Below are 14935 nucleotides of genomic sequence, written 5' to 3'. Positions count from 1 at the left end.
GCCAAAGTTACATGGAACTGATTAGAATTACGGCTTGGGGACAGATCAGCATCAGGTTATAAGATCATGGTCATTTAGTGAGTTTAACTGAAGCAACCAACAGCATCATAGCAAAATCTGTGACTTTGAATATTGGTACACTGTTTTTAAACCATAATTAAGATGACTTGCTATTTAGTCAATCTAGCAATAAAAAGAAGATAAATAAAATATATTAAAATTAGCTTGATGCAATGGGGAAAAAATTAGTATATTTACCTTTACTTAGGGACGTCTGCCACGGGTATTTCTTCTTGATTTTGTTACAAATGTGTTTGTCTGTATGTATGAGTGAGTGCATGTGTGCATAAAATCTTTGTTTCCTTCTCTCTTATAAGTCCTTATCATGTAACATAAGATGTATTGACTTTATATCATAGTATTTAAGTATTGGTAACTTTACATCATAGTATTTGATTTATGGGGTATTAAGGAGAAGAGTAAACACTACGCAAGGACTTTGCATCCTTTTCTGGGAAAAGGGTTTGTTTGTTTTCATTGTACGCAGGATCATTATGTCATGTTAGGCAGAAGTATGACCTTGTTACTGTCTTTACTCGGAGGCTGAGTATGGTTTAAGGAGATGTATACGGGTGTCAAGTTGACAAGGAATGGACCTGTGATGGTTAATTTTCCATGTCAACTTGCAAACCCATGACATCCAGATATTTGGTCAAACATTACACTAGACATTTCTGTGAAGGTATTTTTTAGATGGAATTAACATTTAAATCATTAGTCTTTGAGTTAAAGCAGATTACTTTCTTAATGTTGGTAGACCTCATCCGATCAGTTGAAGGTCTTAGCAGAAAAAAGACTGATCTCCCCTGAGGAAGGGGAATTCTGCCAGCAGTTGGCTTTCAGACTTGAGCTGTTGCATCAACCTTTCCCTGCGTCTCCAGCCTGCTGGGCTTACCCTGCAGATTTTGGACTTGCCAGCTTCCACAATCACGGAAGCCAATTCCTTAAAATAAACCTCTCTCTCAATACCCAGATACACAAACACACACACACACCCTATTGGCTCTTTTTCTCTGGAGAACCCTCACTAATACATAGCCCTATAGTTAAGAGCTTGGGTTCTGAATCCAGATTACTTGGGTTCACTCCTAACTCTACTCTGAACCAGTTGGGCCTCAGTCTTCTCATCTATAAAAGGGGATAATAAATATTAGCCCTTAACCTCACAGGATTACTTTGAGAATTAAATAAGTTTTATACATGGAAACTGTTTAGAAAAAGCATGCTCTATATGTTGGACATTGAGTTCTAAAAACTCAATAAATATTAACTATGATTTCCAAGCTTCTTCTAATATAGCTAGTAAAGTTGCAGTTAGTCTTAGAAAACACAAATGGCGTGAATAAAAAGAATTTTTTTAGAAAAAATATACGAGGAAAACTGCAACATACAGGTTCTCAAAATACTCATTTCTTCAATGGAATATCAATAACGAACATTTGAAAATCGCTGAAGTGAAGTACACCCTGCTTTATACAATAGCTGTGTTCTTAAAAACACACCTGCCAATAAAACACATAAATAATCAAATAATATGAAACTATTGATATGTTATAATCTCATAAATACTTTAAACTTGGTTTCTAACTGTTAATAGTTCTTAACATTTTGCCTCTATATTTATAGCCTTCACTTGGCCTCTATATATTTCTTCCATTTCTCTCATCCTTCCTGCTCAATACCCACATATACCCTTGCCCTATAATTTCACCTCCTTTCCCTGCAATTCTCTATCAAGTGTATATTGTTTGTGTTTTTGTTTATTGTATTTTGTTTGTGTCAGAAGAAAGCTTAGCTGAACATTTATGTCCTTTTGGCTTGAGGAAAACTCTGTAACACTGACACAAAAGCTGAAAACTATAAAGAAATAAAAATGACAGAAATTAATACTTAAATATCAAGTGCCTGATATATGTCAAAAAAGACCACAAAGAAAAATTAATGTAGAAAGAACACTTCTTACATACTGTCAAGTATTTAATGGAAATAATAATACTGATTTTTTCTTCTTCTTTCTTTCTTTATTTACTTTTTAACATCTTTATTGGAGTATAATTGCTTTACGATGGTGTGTTAGTTTCTGCTGTATAACAAAGTGAATCAGCTACGTATATGAATAATACTGATTGCTATTCTACAATGTTTTACACTTTACATTACACACCCACACAACTTATTCCCTACTAACTTCATAACAATCCTACAAAGAAGTTAGAAAGCAAGTTTTTCAGCATAGGCACTAAGGACAGGTAATTCTCTGCTGTGGGTCCCTGCCCTGTTGAGTAGCACCCCTGGTCTTTACCAGCCTCCACACTCACTCACATTGTAACAATCAGACGTCTCCAGACATTGCCAAATGTCCCTGGGGGACAGAATCATCACCAGTTGAAAACCACTACCAGAAAGAAATAGTATCTTCTTTTTTTATAAGCTGGGTGAAATTCAGTGAAGTTGATTGACTTGCCCAAATACACTCCTCCTCTGAATGACCTAGAAACCTGACAGTTATAGGACATTGCCATAAATGCTTTGGGTAAAACACTAACTGCCATCAAATAAATCGACTGTGATTTTTCTATGCCAACCATCTTCTATTACAGACATGTCTGAACTCACTTTCTTCTCAGCTAATTCAGTCATGATTTCTTCATGGCTTCTTTCTTCCTCCAAAAGGAAAACATGCCATTATAAATTTCAAGTTAGAAATACACATTATGAAAATTTACGTAAGTGCAAAACATATTTACACAGTGCATGCCTCGGTTTTTTTTCAAAGCAGTTTCTATCTTAGTTTGTGCAAGATTTATGAAGCAAGCTATTGCTCTTATTAATCTGGTGGCTAATATACCATCCAACCTTCATGATCTGCCTCTATCAGACACATATGAAACACTGAAAACATTCTCTTTTTATAGAAGCATCATAGCAGGAAACCTAGTCATATACTGGGAGGTAAAAGTAGAGCTGAAGACACTTTGTCTGACCAAAAATACTTCCAAGAGACTTAAGCTTTCATTGAAGCTTTGTGAGTTTGCTCAATGATCTGACAGTGTGTGGTCTTATTCAGTGCAATAAATAGCAATTCTTTCTTTCACGTTATCATCCTTTCCCCATGTCTGAAAAAATACTAGATTCTCATATTAATAATTCTAAACACAAACACGTCAAACGATTAATCAACCACTAAGCAGTGTTCTACCTCTTTTCAAACTATTTCTCAACAACAAAAAGGAAAAATGGAATTGTATCGTGCAACGCATTGCCATCTGTGTGCAGACTGATAAGATGAAAAGAGAATATTTGAATGTCAGAGGAACATAGTTACAAACCATACCTTCCATGACATACACCAGCGACCCCACATCTCCTTCTTTGATGATGCAACTGTCTTTGCCGTACTCCACTGGGTACATACAGTCCACAATCTCTTGGATCTGCGACAGCTCCAAGTTCTTCATAAAGTCATTGTCAAGGATGGCTTCCTTTATAAGATCCTTGGACCTATGGTAAGAGAGGGAAGATTTACTGGCAGAGCTGACAAGCGCTTTCACAGTTCGTAGCAGAGCCAGATAGCATTCAGGCACACTACAAAGGCATTTTCTTGTTAGGAAGCCAATAATTTCCTGACAGACCTGAGAACAAAGTAATTCCATGGCAGCAGGAAAGACATTAAGACATTTTCCTTTAAGTAAAATATAATTTCATGAATATGGGACCGACAAACAAGCAAAACCATACAATTCCATTTTGTTTTAGGATGTTTTTTAACCCAAAGATCACGGGCAAACCGATGGACAAACATTTTAAATTGAAGCTTGTAACTTAGTTAAAGAATGAATAGGAACAAAATACAACAAAATTTTATAGAAGAAACACTATTATTACTATGTTTATATATTATAAAAGAATATCAGGATGTCCTGCACGATACACAATTACAGTAAAACACAATTTGTTTACTTATTTTTTTGTGTGCCTCTTCCACTAGACTTTATGCTCTGTGAGGGCAGGGATCATTTTTAGCTTTTTCTCTACTATACGCCCAGTGTCTACTACAATGCCAGTTACAGTATAGGTGCTCAAGAAATATGTTGGATTTAAAAAAATAGTAAAGAATTGGAGACTTAATTAGCTGTTTGGAAAAACTGGTGTAAATGTGACAGTTCTTTATCCATACCCCATGCTTCTTTAGAGAATATTTATTTCTTCAAGCAGCTTAAATTGAGGTAACTAGGCAGATAAAACTGTATTGAACAAGATGTTTTAAACACAATATGGTTTACACATGGGATTAAACAGGTAGTCGGCAGGAAAAATATTTACAAATTCTAAATTGGGATTCAGTGGTTAACAGGGAAGTTTTGCAGAACTAGAAATACGGTGATCATTTGATTCTCTGGGATAAGAAGTTCCAAATAAATTCCTAAGGGTACAAAACTCAAAGGAAAGAGAAACCGAGAAATATTTTGTCAGGAGTTGTACAATCAGAGTACTGTCAGAAAAGTCAGAAACTGGATAAGACAAAAGCAAAGTCCTTAGCAACACAGAGCGTAAGCAACACATTTGGAATTTCATGTTAAAAGTCTTAATTTGAAAAGCATCTGACTACAAGCTTGTCCTTGGCCACATTTGCTTAACGAGTGGCTTTCAGGGAAGTGACCTGCAGTAGTGAATACTGACTACGGCATTAGCACTCCTCAATTCTTCCTGTTGTCTCTTCTAGACCTCAGTCTAACTGACTTAGCCTTCTCACATTATGTTTTGTAATGATTTGGTTTTAAGTAGTAAAAAGGTATACATAAAAAATTAAAACAATATAAAATTTATCAACGTGAAAAATATACCTAGAATGGACGGTTATGATGCAATTAAATTGTTTATGAAGAGTGTTAACAGCATGGAAAAAATCTTATACTATTTTTAAGTGAAAAAGCATGAAACAGAATTGTTTCTAGAACACAAAAGCATGTGTGTGTGAAATGTAAAGAAAACTGGCTTTCGAATTAGATATATCTGGGTCCCAATCCTAGTCCTGTCATGTATTAAAACCTTGAGCAGGTTGTTTTACTTTTCTGAATTTCCACTAACTTGGAAAAAATATATGCATTACCATGCTCATAGCAGAATTATTTGCAGTAGCCAAGACATGAAAACAACCTAAGCATCCACTGATGGATGAATGGATAAAGTAGTTGTGGCATGTATATATATATATATCTATATATATCTATATATATATATATATATATATATATATATATCTAGATATATATATATATATATCTAGATATATCTAGATATATCTAGATATATCTAGATATATCTAGATATAGATATATATATATCTAGATATATCTATATCTAGATATAAATATAGATACACAATGGAATATTATTCAGCCATAAAAAATGAGAAAATCCTACCATTTGTAACTACACAGATGAATCTTGAAGACATTATGCTAAGTGAAATAAATCAGACAGAGAAAGACAAATACTGTATGATCTCACTCTATGTGGAATCTAATTTAAAAAAAAACTCATAGAAAAAAGAGATCAGACTTGTGGTTACCAGAGGTGGTGTGGTGGTGGGGGGGGGGAATCTGAGGAAGGTGGTCAAAAGGTACAAACTTCCAGTTTTAAGATAAATAAGTACTAGTGACATAATGTACAAAATAATGACTATAGTTAACATTACTGTATGATACAAAGGAAAGTTGTTAAGAGAGTAGATCCTAAGAATTTTCATCACAAGGATAATTATTTGAATTTTCTTTTTCTTTTTATCTATATGAGATGATGGAAGTTAACTAAACTTACTGTGGTAATCACTTCCCAATATAGGTAAATCAAACCATCATGCTGTACACTTCAAATTTATATGGTGATGAATATCAATTATTTCTCAATAAAACTGGAAAAAATATGTGAAGACTGGTAAAACTATAATGTTACTTTGAGTAAATGGTGGGTGAAAAGGTGGTGGTAGTAACTGCAGTTGCAGTAATAGGAAGAGTAGTAATAGAGTATACAGTCATGACTTGAAACAGTATCAGAAGGAAATAAAATGCTGGCATTGGTTGCCTTTGGTGACAGAATTATATTTTTTCTTTCTACTTTTCTCTATAAAATTTTCTAGAATGGGCATGCTTTTTTATATGGAAAAAACTCTTTAATTTCAAAGGCAGTTTATGAAAAGTAACTCTGCTACGAGGAAAAATAAAAATAATAATCTATTTCTCATTTAAATAATGACTTAGATACTTAATATTGGTTGACCGTTATTGGCCTATTCAATACTACTCTTTTCAATAGATTCCCTTTCACATGGCCTGTGTCTAAATACTAATGGCAGGAATTTTCACCTAATAAACAGATGGTGAGGGATGGCCAGTGGGTTAAGAACTTCAGAGTCTTCGGAATAGACTCTATTTAAAAAGTCCTGTTTGTGAGACTTTTACTTTAGTTTGATGGGACTATTTAACTGTATGTTTCTTTTAATTTTTTTTTTTAAATTCTGGCTTGCTAAAACTTTATTTTTCCTGAGGCAAAGAGTTGTTTCCCTTGAGTATTCAACACAAGATGCAGAACTTTGTCCCCATATATGATTTTCATAAAATCTCCTTTCTTAATTATCTTTACCATTCCTGACCTCGAGAATACCAGTAGCAACTTCGTAGTGACTCCTGAGATCTACTGTTCTACTAATGATCTACTTTTCCAAATAACAGGACTTATGTGGTCTTTAAGAAATTAATTTTAATCACATTGCATAATATTCTCTTTACTACATATTCCTTTATTTTCATTGAGTCAGAGTAAGGCCATCAATGGGTTCATATTTTTTAATATAATAAAAACTGGATATTATCAGTCCCAGAATCCCAACTTGTTTAGCTACAGATGATATCTTACCCTTTGGGAAATAATAATAGTGTTCCATTAAAATCTAAGTCCTAGAAATGCTGCAACATTAAAAATAAAGCCCTCTTCCAAGAAGATAATTAGCTACATCCAAAGATAATTGAAGAAAGCCACTTTCTCTCTTCTCATAAACGGTACAACTAACCTGTTTTATAAAGATATCAGAAAAGATGACATAACACAATCTTACACAATCCCTTAAAATTTTCCAACTTTTCCAAGTGCTTATCACAAACTGGAGGGGAGGGGGGAATTTCAGGATGCTCTTACTTCTCCAATTTCATTTTAAATGGAGGACATTCAATCTCAAGTCCCTGAAGAAACAAACTGGAGGCTTTCAAACATGCCTTTGTGTTACTTTAAAACAAACTGAGAAATATAGGACCCACGTCTAATCATATATCCCTTCACAGAGATATTGTCCAATGACATTTGCCTCTGAAACATCCCGAATAATCCCTCTCTGCCTTCACAGAGTAGTGTAACTCAAAAATGTTCTTGTCAGTGAGTAATATTTAAAGCCCTGCCTCTTCGTGTAATTTTCCTTTAAGTCATTTCCCATTGAAGGCTCAAAATCTTAGGGCAACTCTCATTAGTGTCCACTTGCTCCAACATTAGAAACCATAATCAATCAGAGCCTCCACCTAACTCTTCTTGGAATCTTTTCCTTTCCCTAAAGAAATAGTCTAACACACTCACTGTAACTAAGACATGACGCTACATATGAGATCAGTTGAGTTGTGTTATCAGTATGAGAGCTGAGGAGAGCTGCTAGCGCAAGTTCCAGAAGGTGGCTATCTGCCCTAACCCAAGTATAGAGCTTAAGAACATTTTGCAAGAATTCAGCAGGCTGACCTGAAAGGCATAAGAAGCAAATACAAAGATCTTGATTTTTTATCCTTCCTGTCTGCTTCTGTGTACAAATAATCTATTTTAAAACAAAAACAAAAACAACTTTTTCTTCCATGCCCAAAATTTGTGACATTTTAATGCAAACAACCATAAGAGGAACTTGGTTATTTCGAGTTGGCCCTACTGATTTGTCATCATCCAATTGTCAGTCTCTGAAATATTGGCTATATATAATGGTGTGCTGCTAAATGCACTCTCCAGGAAAAAAAGAAAAAAAGCCCTGGTTTGTAGTGTTTGCCAATTTCCATGGTATAAATACTCCCACTATAGCCAATTTCAAACTACTAATGTAAAGTCAACCTGCTTGCAAAAAATTCCTGAAAATTTAACAAGCAGTTCTTATACGAGCCAGTACGTTGGCTCCAACACATCAGATATAGATTCTTTTTCTAACACCCTAAGAATTTACTGTGCCTTAGTTTATAAATGCTAAAACTAACATGATGATTCTTTCCTTCCTTAAAAATTTCATTAGGTGGTATAATATCCCCAGATAACTTTATGCCAGGATTAGCAACAGGTCTTCCAAAATTTCAATTTTAAGAAAATGAATTGGAGAGTCCACTTCCCCATTTACTTATTGCAGAGAAAGTTCCTGAATAGACTCAAAGACTAATTGTCTTTCTACACAACCTTAGATAAAAATGGGCAACTCTGAGGTGAGCATAGGGAAATATACAGCTACTTCTCTAACAAGAGAGATGACATTATTCACTATTAATAAACAGAGCCTCATTAGTTTTCTCGACATTAATAAAAGGCTATTCTACATTGTGGTTATCATGTAGTAGCTTGCAATATCTATGTAGCACTAGTGTTATTTCAAAGAGTGGGGAACGCTGTTTCAGACCGAAGTGTCAGGAAGGCTTCTCTGAGCTGAGGACTGCATGATAATAGGATCCAACCAAGCAAAGATCACGGAGAAGAGCATTCTGGGTAAAAGAAAAAACACATACAAAGGTCCGGAGGTTGGAAGGAACTTGATCTGTCCAATCGGTTCAGGAAGGAGACCTGTGTGGCTGAGGCAGAGAGAGAGCTAGAAGGAAAGGGAAAGGAGAATGACATTGCAAAGGGAAGCAGGAATCAGGTCTCATACGGTCTTGAAGGCTGTGGTAAAGAGTTTTATTTCATTCTAAAGCCTTAAGAATACAGTGAAGGGTTGAATATAAGAAGAGGTATGACTTACAGGTAATATACCTGACATAAGGAATAAATAATATAAATTTACTTTAAAATGTTACTGAGTTCATAGAGGCTTCTGTCATATTTCATCACTTAACACATACTAAAAGCATCACTTATTATCCTATTAATGAGTTCTTATAACTGAACCTCTCGGGAACCACTGTCTCACAACTCTTACATTTACCTGAACTTCAAATCACCGACTCTCATGCAACTTTTGCATGTTAGAAGAGAACGCGGTCTCATCTCCAATTTCCAGCTATCTCCAGTGGCCTAAAAGCAATTCACTCTCCCTTCACAGCCTCTCTTTAGATTAGTTGCCCCCTGAACACATACCAAGCAATCGTAAATATGCTCAAAACAGCCATGGCCAGAAATGTGAGAATTAATATCTGATCTCTTCATTCAACAAAGACTGCTAGGCACTTTAAAAAATAGTCGAAATTATTACTAAGAATGGAAATCAGCTAAAGCAATTTAAAAATGGTTTACGAAATTTCTATAATCAACTTTTTGACTGAAAAAAACTCTCACTAAATCTTTCTAGCTCTCAAAGGTCAGTCTTAGGCTCAAATGTCAGGAGAAGCAGTAAATGCACTTTCAAGGTTCTTAATCTACAGTATAGTATCTTCAGTTGGCAGCTCAGAAATCCAAACCCCCATTGGTAATTCATGGCTCTTTTACACAGATACAGTAATTGCAGGGCCCCTTAAAAGCGTCTAATTCCAGGAGTCACTGTGGCAAGATAACTCCATCTACATACTGTGAAATATTCAATGAATCATCTAGAAATAAGAAAAACTCATGGAGTAGTCCTCTCACTGCCCCAACTGTTGAGATTCTGCCCAAACAGTAGGTCCTATTTCTAGCCTAACAGCTTTCCTGAGTGAACTCTGTAGGTACAGAGCTAAGAAATATCAACCAGCCCACATTTTTTAAAGATAAAATTTAATCCTGCAAAGCTATTGGCCAATTGAGATATTTCCTCAAAACTGAAAATCAGTTTTCAACAGGTTTCAGACGAAATTTTCACATCAACAAACTCTGCTATAGCTATCCCAATCTTATCACAAAAAGTCATGAAGAAATCAAGACTCCTTGCAGCATTCACACCTATAATCAGTATATGATACAAAACATGTGAATCACTGGGACAAAATATATGATAGCAACATAGTTCTTAGGTGGTCAATGATATTAATCTTTTGTGTATTACATGGGTCGCAAATAATTTCCAGTTGCCATTTCTCTTCTAACTTTTTTTCTGTAGTACTAAAATAGATGAGTATCTAAATGAAATTTAGATATTATAACTCTAAAGATAAACAATGATTTGGGTCAGGAAGAAGATGGCTAACCCATAAAGTATTTGTTTGCTGATGTATCACTTAAGCCTTCTTTTTAACTAATACTCTTATCTTATTCTCATTGACTAGGAATGATGCTAAGTAGCTCTTGAAATCACTCGTTAGATGTTAACAAATGAAGCAGACTTGTATTAATGAAAGAAAAAGAAGATATTGCTCTTTGTAGGTGTTCATCAACTTCCAAAAAAATCAATATTCAAGTCTCCCATTCAACTACTGCAGTCATTCAGTGCTCCAGAGAGGCATTTAACAGTTAACTTCACACTAGTGAGCCTAACTCAAAATAGAGCAGTCTCCAAGAGCCCAGATCAAACTCCTGTCCTATAAGCTCCTCTTTCATACCACTGAAGAAGAACTGTGGGGTTTCATCGAAGAATTGTAAACAGCTTTCCATGAGAATAATGACCATAAGAATTCCAGGAGGATAAGACTACACACATTACATTCCAGAATGTAAGAACCATGTGGCTGGATCTGTTATGAATTAACTCTATTTTTGAAGTTAGAGATCTAAACTGCAAAACAAAAACAGAGCAATGATGGAGAAGAAAACATTTGGCGTATATTTATATGTCTAATTTCAATTCGACATTTCAAAGCAATTTCTTTTTTATCTTTCAAAACACACAAACAATTGAGATCTCTTAGCATTCATTTGTTCTCAATAAGGTCAACACGGTCACACTATGAACATCCATTAAGTTCCTCATCACCCAGGGTGACCCTGCCTGCAGGGCATAGATTGGGAGCCGTGATGTTTTGTCTAGTCCTTTGAAACCCAATAGCTCACGTCATCAGCATGTGTTATGCACTGTCATTTCAATTACTGTAATGGTTTCATTTTAAAATTGATCATTAAAGACATCATTTAAAAAAAATTCTCTTATTCAGTTGCTTTTCAGATTTAATCTCTGAGATAAATTACCTTTCATTTTAAATTACCTTACATTTGTCTGCATTCAGCATGAGGAAAATAACATGTTTCTCTACCAACCCCCTAAGCCCTAAATGTGTATACTTTCTCTTGGCTGAAAATTATGAGTTGGGTCATTCATCACTTCCTCTAGTGATGCTTCCAGAAAATGAGAGCCAAATTTAGCCTTGTTACAGTGACCTACAGGTCTTAGGAAGGCAGATCTTCTACTTTGATGAACTTGGTTCAATTTCTTCTTCAAACAGCTCAGTTTGCATTAGGCTTTAATACATTAGAATACATTCAATACATTATACTTTGAGTCTGCCTGAAGGGAGATGGCATATATACTGAAAAATCTTTTAAATAACTAAAATTTAAAAACCAAACAATCATGCCCCTAGTTCTGAAAGCTCTGGAGTTTCAAGGCTTCTTAACCAAAGTGAAAAAATTAACCAATAATGACAACATGAGTCATCACCATAATAATAGTACTAATACCACTACAACTAATATTTATTAAGGGGTTACTCCACGTTCTGCAATGAAAAGCCACCCCTCATGTAAGTCTCACAATGACTTGCTAAGTTTGCCATCATGGAACTGAGGCTCAGAGCAGTTATGTAGTCTACCCAATATTGCACAGCCAGTACGTGACAGGTAGATGCAAGATTTAAAGATCAACCCGTTTGACTTCCGAGCCACACTCTACTAGATCATTTGACTTATAAGAACACAATACTTAATTGTATTCATAATTTGAATAAATTATCCCAATTATAAAATCTAAAAGCAAATATTCTTCTCACTTATCTCTAATTCTGCAAAAGTAAAAATGCTATGCTTGGATAGTATGACCTTTTATCTGCAGAGAGCATTTCATGCTTTCAAAACAATTCCACATCTAACATTTCATTCTATTATTGCCAAAAACCTGTGCAGTAGGTAGAACAGAGGTTACTATTATTCCTATCTGACAGATAAGAAAACAGAGACACAACAGGCTAGATGCTGCCAAGTTCAAGTAAGAGATTAAAGCAGAACTCAGGTCTACTGCCTACGAGCATGAAATAAACACTGTTCTGACCTTCCTTCATTACACGCACTTTCATATTTTCTCTGTGTCTCTTGATGCCTTTTTTTCTCTTTGTCTCTCTGTCACTTTAGCTCTGTCTCTCTGTCTTTCACATACCGTTAGCCATTTTAATGTTTAAACTCTCTTGGACAAAGACTCAACAAATCCACTGCACCAGTATCAGCAGGGAACTCCGGCCATTTGACAATAATTCTACGGTTTTAAAAATTCTGTGATGGTTCATTCAGAGCGATTCCCTTTCTGATCTAATTCATTCTTCACATTACAGAAGTTTAAGCATGTCTTGTAGCTTTTACAGAGAGATACCCTCTCACATAGAAACACCTCTTGAATTCAGCAATGTAATTCAACTTGTTTTGATTCCAGTGTGTTCACACATTTGTTCTCTCCTCTCTATCTTGAGCACACACCATTTCTCTCTCTCTCTCCTTTCCTTCCTACAGACCCTGCCTCAGATGGACTTGATATACATATGGAGGGGAAAAAAGTGCACAAAAATTTACTGTTACTTTGGGTGAATATCTGTATTTGAATTCAAAATAAAAAGGAAGCTCTCATTATGCTTATAGGATAAAAAATATAATATTCCAAGAAAAACTGCAAAGTCACCATTTTGTAACTAATGTAATTAATGATCTGTAACATATATATATTTGAGAAGTCTGAATATAAGAATCTAAACATCAAATGTTTTCTATATATGTATTGATATTTTTACAATAGATATCTAAAATATAGAATTTATAAACTTAACAAAACATTAGCATAATGGATTATACATTATGATCTAATGAGTTAGCTATCTCAAATTTTTACTGAAGATGACAGAGGGGGTAGGATAAAAGGGAGGAAGGGAAGAAGGAAGATAAATAAATGTTATTTTATAATTTGAATCCATTATCTATCATCTTGTACCATGCTGCCCTTTAATGATCTGTCCCTTTCAGTGGCAAAGAGTTAATATTTATTGTATTTCCAACATGACAATTCTAGGTTCAAATTTAACCATTGCACATAAATACAAGCAAAAGTGATTGATGGGTTTAAAATACAACAATAATTATCCACAAAGTGATTTTTTTTCAGTGATCTTAAAGTCTTTTATTTTATGCACATATTTTTACAAAATAGGGTAATACTATATAACATGGCTTTTCTCTAAATAGCTTCTAACACTTTTCAAAACCAATAGAAATTTGTCATTATTTGTAAGGAATGTTCCTTTGTGTGAGATGTGTGCTAATAAAACTCCTACTCTTGGAAACTTAGTTTGTTCCCAGTTTTAATGAGCATGCACTTTGATCCTATGATCCTACTTTGAGGAATACATCCCACAAAGGTAAAGCACTGGTTTCTAAAAGTGTATCTACAGAGACATTTATTGTAATATTATTGACAATAGAATAATCGCTAGAAACAACCTGGATGTTCAGCAATAGGGGAGTGATTGAATAATTTATAGCACATTGGTACTATGAAATTTTGGACTGCTATTAAGAATGAGAATGGATCAATATTATTTGTAAAAATGACCATGGTATATTGTTAAGTGAAAAGTAGATCACAGGCTAATTGTATAACATAATTTTATTTTTTCATTTTTGAATTTTATTTATTTTTTTATACAGCAGGTTCTTATTAGTCATCAATTTTATACACATCAGTGTATACATGTCAATCCCAATTGCCCAATTCATCACACCACCACCACCACCACCCCCACCGCTTTCCCCCCTTGGTGTCCATATGTTTGTTCTCTACATCTGTGTCTCCACTTCTGCCCTGCAAACCGGTTCATCTATACCATTATTCTAGGTTCCACATACATGCATTAATATATGATATTTGTTTTTCTCTTTCTGACTTACTTCACCCTGTATGACAGTTTCTAGATCCATCCACGTCTCAACAAATGACCCAATTTCGTTCCTTTTTATGGCTAAGTAATATTCCATTGTATATATGTACCACACTTCTTTATCCATTCGTCTGTTGATGGGCATTTAGGTTGCTTCCATGACCTGGCTATTGTAAATAGTGCTGCAATGAATGTTGGGGTGCATGTGTCTTTTTGAATTATGGTTTTCTCTGGGTATATGCCCAGTAGTGGGATTGCTAGATCATATGGTAATTCTATTTTTAGTTTTTTAAGAAACCTCCATACTGTTCTCCATAGTGGCTGTATCAATTTACATTCCCACCAACAGTGCGAGAGGGTTCCCTTTTCTCCACACCCTCTCCAGCATTTGTTGTTTGTAGATTTTCTGATGATACCCATTCTAACTGGTGTGAGGTGATACCTCATTGTAGTTTTGATTTGCATTTCTCTAATAATTAGTGATGTTGAGCAGCTTTTCATGTACTTCTTGGCCATCTGTATATCCTCGTTGGAGAAATGTCTATTTAGGTCTTCTGCCCATTTTTGCATTGGGTTGTTTGTTTTTTTTAATATTGAGCTGCATGAGCTGTTTATATATT

At 34.8% G+C, this 14935-nt stretch overlaps 1 protein-coding gene across 2 annotated transcripts in view; it reads right to left on the bottom strand.

Moving 5' to 3' along the window:
* Positions 1 to 14935, bottom strand: part of PRKG1 (protein kinase cGMP-dependent 1) — a 1231494-nt gene that overhangs the window by 1062411 nt on the left and 154148 nt on the right. For both annotated transcript variants that reach the window (XM_082423704.1, XM_082423703.1), the window contains exon 2: positions 3395 to 3561. In XM_082423704.1, the coding sequence (XP_082279830.1) occupies positions 3395 to 3561 (167 nt within the window). The remainder of the gene's footprint in view (positions 1 to 3394; positions 3562 to 14935) is intronic.

The sequence above is a fragment of the Balaenoptera physalus genome, assembly GCF_965194825.1.
Source record: "Balaenoptera physalus genome assembly, chromosome: 14".
NCBI classification, from domain to species: Eukaryota; Metazoa; Chordata; class Mammalia; order Artiodactyla; family Balaenopteridae; genus Balaenoptera; species Balaenoptera physalus.
Note: the sequence above shows the minus strand (reverse complement) of the source record. Positions and strands in the feature narration are given on the sequence as shown.